Source organism: Zonotrichia albicollis, chromosome 4 (genome assembly GCF_047830755.1).
Source record: "Zonotrichia albicollis isolate bZonAlb1 chromosome 4, bZonAlb1.hap1, whole genome shotgun sequence".
Lineage (NCBI taxonomy): Eukaryota > Metazoa > Chordata > Aves > Passeriformes > Passerellidae > Zonotrichia > Zonotrichia albicollis.
The window spans coordinates 65,482,074-65,489,959 of record NC_133822.1 but is presented as its reverse complement, the minus strand read 5'-3'; the positions used below and the strand labels follow the sequence as shown (position 1 = coordinate 65,489,959).

At 52.6% G+C, this 7,886-nt stretch overlaps 1 protein-coding gene across 1 annotated transcript; it reads right to left on the bottom strand.

Moving 5' to 3' along the window:
- Window positions 1–1,760: 1,760 nt before the first annotated feature.
- Window positions 1,761–6,861, bottom strand: PIM3 (Pim-3 proto-oncogene, serine/threonine kinase). The gene is made up of 6 exons (XM_005481916.4): window positions 6,255–6,861; window positions 5,825–5,934; window positions 5,629–5,679; window positions 4,973–5,336; window positions 3,506–3,682; window positions 1,761–3,349 (listed from the first exon to the last, which is right to left on the bottom strand). The coding sequence occupies exons 1-6, from the start codon at window positions 6,334–6,336 to the stop codon at window positions 3,165–3,167; spliced, it is 969 nt and encodes a 322-aa protein (XP_005481973.1). The 5' UTR covers window positions 6,337–6,861; the 3' UTR covers window positions 1,761–3,164.
- Between the last annotated feature and the right edge of the window lie 1,025 nt (window positions 6,862–7,886).

The following is a 7,886-nucleotide window of genomic DNA, read 5'->3' as shown; positions in this document are numbered from 1 at the left end:
CCTTTATCCTTTTAATGCATTTTGCCTCAGTAGCAAAAGGTGAAAACATAGTTTTTATGTTTCAAAACAGAGCGTTTCAACCCTGATTCTCAGTGAAGCTAAGGAAAGTAACATCAGCTCTTGTGGAAATGTTGAAAGTCCCTGGCTCAGCAATCAACAATAGCTTTACAAATGTGTTTTTAGAATCGCTTTTCTGGTAGCCCTTTGAAGCTCACCCATACAGCCCTGCTGCCATCCCTCTGAACAGCTGTGAACATGTGAAGTCACTGGAGTGGAAGATGTTAATTACTGTCAGCTACTGGAATTTCTCCAGGGACCTCTTGTGGTTAGAAACATGTTTCCCTAAAGAAGGGCACTAGGTGCTGGGATCATCTCTCCTGTAGCATACCTGAATCCTCACTTCTTAAGCAAAAGGAATTCTCATTCCAAAGCAAAACTCTAAACATTCACTCTAAGTGTTCCTCTCATATGACACTGTGATTTTTTTCTAAGCAATCTTTTATTTCAGTGAAGAGTTCCAACAATAGGGAACTGAGTTTTTCAGGGACTAGGTTTAGCATTTATACAGATTTTCATTAAAAACTGGATAAAGAAGTCTAAAATAAAAAAGGAACAAAATCAGAAAATATAGAAAATAAATTGATGGACAGAAGTGTGGTTAGGGCTTTATTCCCCAACTGAATTAATGTGACCTTCCTTTTTATGGCCAAGAAAAGGCTACACACCTTCCCTCTGTGTCATCAGAAAACGGCACACACTAAAAATGGTCTTTTTTCTTCAGATTTACCTCCTGCTATTTATTGGCATTTTGAGTCTAAACTAGTTAGCATCAGGAGCTTGATGTGATGCCAGTGAGCTATTACCCACGGGGAACCAAAAATAATAGCAGATGAGCTGGCAGAAAGATCCCCAGAAAGGGAAATAACATGAAACTAAGATTCTAAGCCTAGCCTTTTACTGTGACAACTACAAAGCTCCTTTAATGACTGAACACATCCTTAAATATACCTCGTAGATCCCTCTGCAGTAGTTAAACCTTGAAATCACTACCGCCCCCGCAACAAGACCAAGTCAGGTAAGTCTGGCTACAGAGAAACGAGGATGAAATCGTTAATCTGCAGGACTTGAGGATAAATGTGAGGATAAATGCTGAGGACATTTCTCTTGTCCTTTGCTGTAGGCGAGAATGGCACATGCTCCCCTGTATCATACTCTATCAAGTGACAGACACACCCGTCTTTGATAATCTAGGAGTTGAAGGAAAGCAATCACCCTGATCCCCAAGAATGCAGTCCCTTTACCAGAAGTCCTCACCCAGCCCGAGAAGGAAGGTGTAAGTGGGAAGAAGGAAACTGAATGTAATGGAAAGTAAACATATCAACTGTGAAAACAGTAACCACCAGCAGCTACAGAACCCCTTCCTTGTTATACTTAAGGACAAGTACACTGATATTCAGTGTTTACAGAGGTAAAAGTCCCACAATTACAGGGCCAATTCCCTTTTATGTAGGCCATTAGTGCTGTTGTATTGTACTCCTTCCTCAGTCCAACATCAAACACAGTGATTGAGGAGCAGATAGAGCTCAGGTGAGGGATTGCTTAATTCTTTAAAAATGGTCACTGCTTAGTGGCATAGACCTTCTCCTAACTCTGCCTCAGCTGCTGCAGGCCTCTAACAAGGGTTGAGATGGTAACAGAGTGTGTTTCCCAGCTCATCACAAGTAACAATGAAGGTAAAAGTAAGTACACAAACACAGAACTGTTATATACAAAAAAGTTTAATTGAAATACCTGTATAAAAAATATGATCTCCATACATTTCACACCGTTAAACAGAAGAAAAAAAATCCAAATCCAAGCTGCATAAATGCAACCAGATCACAGAAACACAGCTATTAAAATAAATTAAGGTTTATGACTCTGCCACTCTACCTTCCAGAGCCAATGCACGGAGACTGTACAATGTCAATAATTTAAAACCCTTCCAAACAGCATTACTTTACACTTCTGGTACAATAATACCAGACAAAAGGCATACTAACTTTTAAAAGTCATTCTATTTCCCTTAAATTAGACTTTGTACAACAATTTCCCATCTTCCAACAAAAAACTGGTAAGGTCAGAAATTTTTTTTATTTTTATTTTTTTGTAACCAAAAGTTGACAGGAATGCAGAAAAAAAAGTGCCATGGGCAAACCACTAGAATTCCCATGGGGAGAAGGAGGGGAAAGCACAGTGTTGAATAACTCTAACCAAATAAATTAACCAAATAAATAGCCACAGTTGAAAACTGTGGGAGGTCTTCTAAAATCCAAACAATAAATAACTGTATAGTACACGGGAAAAAACAAGTTTACATAAACACATTATACAGGTATGGAAAAAAAAAGTAGAAGTCCTTGAATATTGCATTGATTGTGCATTCAACATGCCCATACATACTTTAAGACTCGCAGGGTGACAAAAGGCCGGGGGGAGTTGAGAAAGGGGCTTCTCATGCCCAATGGTAGAGATGATAAAAGGAACATGAATAAATGTTTCTGATAAAGAAGCCGATATACCTGTTCATATTTCTGTGCAGGCTATAGGAAATATTTTGAGCAGCAGAGGTGGGTTGGATTTGTAAAGGGCAGGGGGCAGGAGTGAAATGTCTGTGTTCAAGTATTCCATCACCAGTGGATGGGACTACTTCATTCAATCACCGAACAGGTTCTCCAATGCATCATAGGAGCTGCTTCCTCCAGCACTGAGTCTAAAGGGAGCAAATTCCTATAATGAACTGGATCTTCTTTGGACATAGACAGCTCAAAAAAGAAAGTCCCACTGAAGCAGCTTTCAAAAAGGCACTCAAAAGCAAATAAAATCTAGTCCAGGCTCTATGAGAGCAAAAAAGTTTACCATGTATTCAAGAGGTCACTGCTTTCTTAATAAGGTCAGTCTTTGACTAAGTACTGGCCTGCAACTCCCAAACATCAGCGTTTCCAAAGGAAATCTCTCATTCCAAAGCAGAAACCAGCAAAGGGGGAAAACAAAATCAAGTCCCTCAGACAAAGATTCAACTACAGAATAATGAATGCATTTTTCTAGCCCCTCCTATGTATTGGCAGCAGCACTGTGGTCTTTCTGCTTGAGGCTCCCCCTCCCAGTGCGAGGTCCTTAGTAATTCACAGACTCTCATTACTTGAACTTGTGCTAGATACATCAGTATCAAGGGTCCGTAGCCTTATGTCACAGTCCTCAGACTTCACTACTTCAGATTTGTGCATCCATTGATGGTCAAAAATCTGCTCAAGTGTTGGTCTGTCTGAAGGCCTCAGTGAAAGGCACCATTTGATCAGCTGTTGACATTCTATAACAAAAAAGGAAAGCCATATTAGACTAAAAAAGTAAAAAAATGACAATCCTCAGTTACAAAAATCCACCCACACAAGCTCATGAGTACAAGACCATTAAAAAAAAAAAAAACCCAAAACAAAAAAACCAAATGGACTTCTGCAGAACTTACCAGGTGAAATTCTTCTCCTGAAGTATAATCGCCCCCTCAAGATTTCTTCATCTTGCTCAAAAGGGATGTCTCCACAAACCATGTCATATAACAGCACTCCCAGAGACCATACTGTTGCTGACCGCCCATGGTATCTGTGGTATCTGATCCACTCTGGAGGGCTGTATACTCTCGTTCCTGAAAGAAAAAAAAAAACCACAACAGAATTAGAGTTAAAGGTTTAAAGTGTTTCCCCATTATTCAGCTCCTTCTGACAGAGCTAAGGTAAATTCAAAAACTTGACATTTAGGAATTTCAAAAAACAACAACAACAAAAAAATAAAACCCACAGAAAATCAACACCAAACCCAGAAAACTAAACAGCTTTAAATTTTTCACAAGCCAAAGCCATTAGCAGTGTAATTTCAGGTCATCTGCAGGGTTACACCATCAACAGACTTGGCCCATCCGGTTGTTCTATTTTGTTGCAAGGAATAACACAGCCCCATCAGCTGACTGTTTACTGAGGCAAGCTCCCTTTCACTGACCACGTGGCGTCTGCAGCATCACACCAAAAATAGACACAAAAGGACAAAGGGGGCTGGCAGGGAGGAGGAGAGGGCGACAAGAAGGTGAAACTCAGGTCTGCCCGCATTACACGGGGCTAATCTGCTTTATCCAATTCCACAGGGCAGTAAACAAAATAGGGCCGCTTACGATTTCTATGTTTTTAAGGGCTCCCCCCGGGGCCTCTATGCGGCAGCTTTTCCCAACTCGCCCCCCTTCTCCTCCTCCCTCCAGTGTCCGAGGGCTCCTTGGATACCAAACAAAACGGGGAATTGGTGATGCGAGGGTCACGTGCGGCAGGGCTTCGGGTTTCACAACAAACAGATGTGAGCGCGGCAGCTGGGGCGGGGGGAGCGGGACCCCGGCGTTACATCAGTGCTACTCCAAGGACTGGGGGAAACGCTCCCTCTGATCACACGCTGGCTTGTGTTCAGCTTTCCCACCTCTAAAGCATCGACCCCAGACGCTGTGGCAAGTCATTTCGAGGGAGTGCATTTGTCCCCATCGCTTTAAAATCTGCAATGCGGGATTTCCAGGACACTGGCAGAATGGGAGCGGGGGAGGCACCACTCCAAGTTAAAAAAAACCACCGCATATAAAAACTGCATATCCACACATGGAAACATCCGACACTGGCAAAACCTCCATGTAAACAGATCGCCCTCTAGGAAAAAAACCCCGCTTTTTCCAAGACAGGGAAACATAAACTGCTGCGTCACTGCCTGGAATCGCTTCTTTCCTACGCAACTGAACACCCCTAAGCGGCTTCGGGTCCACGGGTTTCCATTACCGATAGACCTGATATGAACCCCTGCACCAGGGGCTCTGCTTGCTGTGACTGGTCACTGGAAGGGGGCTAAGCGGCAGCTCTGGGGAGGGCATCACCCCGGGAGGGGCACGGGAAGGGTGGGAGGCACGTACCGTCGAAATCGGTATAGACTGTATCCTTGAGGAGGGCCCCTGAGCCAAAATCAATGAGCTTCAGCTCGCCCGTGCGGAGGTCAACCAGCAGGTTCTCGTCCTTGATGTCCCGGTGCACCACGCCGCAGCCGTAGCAGTGGCGCACCGCCTCCAGCACCTGCCGGAAGAACCCGCGGGCCGTCTCCTCGTCCAGGGCACCCTTCTCCGTGATGAAGTCGAACAGGTCCTTCACCAGCTCGGGCCGCTCCATGATAATCAGGTACCCGTCGGGCCGCTCGTACCAGTCTAGCAGCTTGATGACCCCTCTGAAGCCGGAGCCCACCTTCTTGAGAAGGACGATCTCCAGGGGCACCATGATGCCGCTCTGGGCAAAAAAAGGGGCGCGGGTTAGCGGGGGGGTGGCGCGGCCCGGGGCACCCCCGCGCTGAGGGGAGGGAGGCGGGGAGGGCGCGCAGGGCGGGGAGGAGGGCGCGGCCGGCGGGCCCCCTCTGCCGCTGCCGCAGTCCGAGGGGCGGGCGCGGCGCTGCGGCGGCGAACCCCCGCCAAATTCCCTCCCGACGCAGAGGCCGCGCCAGCGGGGCGGGCCCCACCGCCCACACAATGGCCTCACCGCGGCGGAGCCCCGCGGCACCCCCGGAGCCCCCCTGGGTACTTACAATGGTGCCCCACTCGGTCACCCGCTCCTTCACCACATGCTTCACGGCGACCTGCGGAGTGCGGAGAACGGAGGCGCCGTGAGCGGCGGGGCGGGCTCAGCCTGCGCCCCGCCGCCGAGGGCCGGGCCGGCCGCGCCCGCCGCTTCCCGCGCCACGCTCCCGCCCGCCGCCCCCGCCCGGGAGCCCCGCGCCTCACCGGCAGCCCGTCGGCGATCCTGTTCCCTGCGTACACGGTGCCGAAGCCCCCGCTGCCCAGCACGGAGCCCACCTGGTAGACTTTATCAAAGGGCTCCTTCTCCACTTTCACTGCGTAAACAAGAGGGAAAAACCCGCGTTAATGTCCGCAACCGCGCTGCACCCGAATAATAATAATAGTAATCATGATAAAAATAATAAATAATGTAAAAAAATGCCCACAAACGCTCTGCCCAGCAGAACCATACTGTGTGCGCTGCCCTGATTCCGACCAAGGCTTCATTAAAACAATATTTTTCTGTTAAAAAAAATTTAAAAATATATAAACGCAGCTCCGGGAGTTGCGAGACGCCGAGCCCAACGCCCTGGTAACGCAGGGCCGGCCCGCGCCCCTCCGGCGCGGCGCTGGCAGGGACACCCCAGCCTCGTACCTGGCTGGAGGATCTTCACCGGCAAGTGGTCCATGCTGGGGCTGCAGATGTGCGCCAGCGAGCCGAACTTGGAAAGCAACATCTTCCGAGGAGGGGAAAAAAACGTCGAGTTAGTTCCCCGCGGCAGCTCCGCCGGCGTCCTCTCGGCTCGGCGCGGCTCTCCTCTCTCCGGAGCCGGCGGAGGGCGGCGGGCCGCCGAAAGCTTCTGCGCGGCTCCTTCTTCGGCCGGGAGCGGGAACCCACGAAGTCCTTGGGGGTCCGTCCCCGCCGGCAGTAGTCCAAGTGTCGGTCGCACAAAGTCCTCCGGAGAAACGCAATCAGCGAACGCGCCGCTCCCGCGTTTCTTCTTCCACCCGGCGAAAGCCGCTCGGGGCGCAGGCAGGCACAGGCAGAACTATAGCTCTCCGCGGAGGCAGACAAGTCCGGGGGCTTCGGCTCCGCGCGTGGAGCCCGCCCCTGCGGGGGCCGCTGTGGCAGGAGCGGGCTGGGCGCCGCAGTGGAGCCGTGGCGGGCGGAGGACAGACCGCGCCGCCGCCGAGCTGCCCGCGCGCTTCTGAGCCGGCGGCGCCGCCGAGCCGCCTCTTAACTCCCAATATTTTGGTGCGGGCAGAGTGCGGCGAGAGCGCCGAGAATATCCCTCCGCGGGGGAGGGGGGAAACACCTCTCCCCGACGTCCCCGCCGCCCCCTCCCCTCTGCGCCGGAGCCCCCGCGGGGCGGCGGCCGTGACTGCAGCGCCCTAGCCCGCCCCACCGCACGGGCGGACACAGGGAGGGCGGGGGGCTGGGAACTACTTAATCTGTAGTAACCGGCGCGCAGAGTTACACATCGTCTGAGAGGAACGCATCACACATTAGCGGCAAAAAAAAAAAAAAAAATAAAGGCGGGGGGGGAGATTCTCCCGTGTGCGTTAAAGCTGCTGCGCGGCCAATCGCCGGGCGCCCTTTCAAAGGGCTCCCGGTGCGGCCCAATGAGGAGAGCCCTCATTTGCATGCGGCGCGCGGCCAGGCGGCGGCAGGGCGGGAATGCCGCGGCGCGCCGGGCGCGCCCCGCCCCGGGCTGCGGGAAGGTCGCTCCGAGCCGCCGCGTCCGGGGCTGCGTGGGGGCGGGGCGCCAACATTGCCGGGGCACGGGTGGCCGCGGCTCTGCGGAGCGCGTCTGGGGTTCCAGGAGCCCCGGCATGGTGGTCGGACTCTGCTCATTTTGCCAGCCGGTGCTCTCCAGTGAGCACGCGGCGCACTCCCTCGCCCTCAGCGGCGATTTCTCCTCCTCCTTCCCAGCGCTGCCCGCTCGCCTCGGCGCAGTTCGGCCCCGTGCCAGCGCGGGGGGACGCCGGCGCCTGCCCTCCGCGCCTCCAGTCACCTCCCCTGTGCGGAAGCCCCGCGGGGCCGGTGCGGCGCGACGGCGGGCGCCGGAGGCCTGGCGGCGCAGCTCGGAGGAGCTGAGCTCTTCCCGCCCCGCCGAGGCGCCGCGCCTGGAGAGGGCACGGAGCTGCTCCACTGCCCGGCGCTGCCGCCGCCACCCGCCCCGCAGGGGGCGCTGCATCAACAGGAATGGGGGCGCGTCCCGTGCCAGCGGGCCCGCGGGGGTCCCTGTGCCCTGAGGCCGCGCCGGGCACCGCGCTCCCGGCTCCG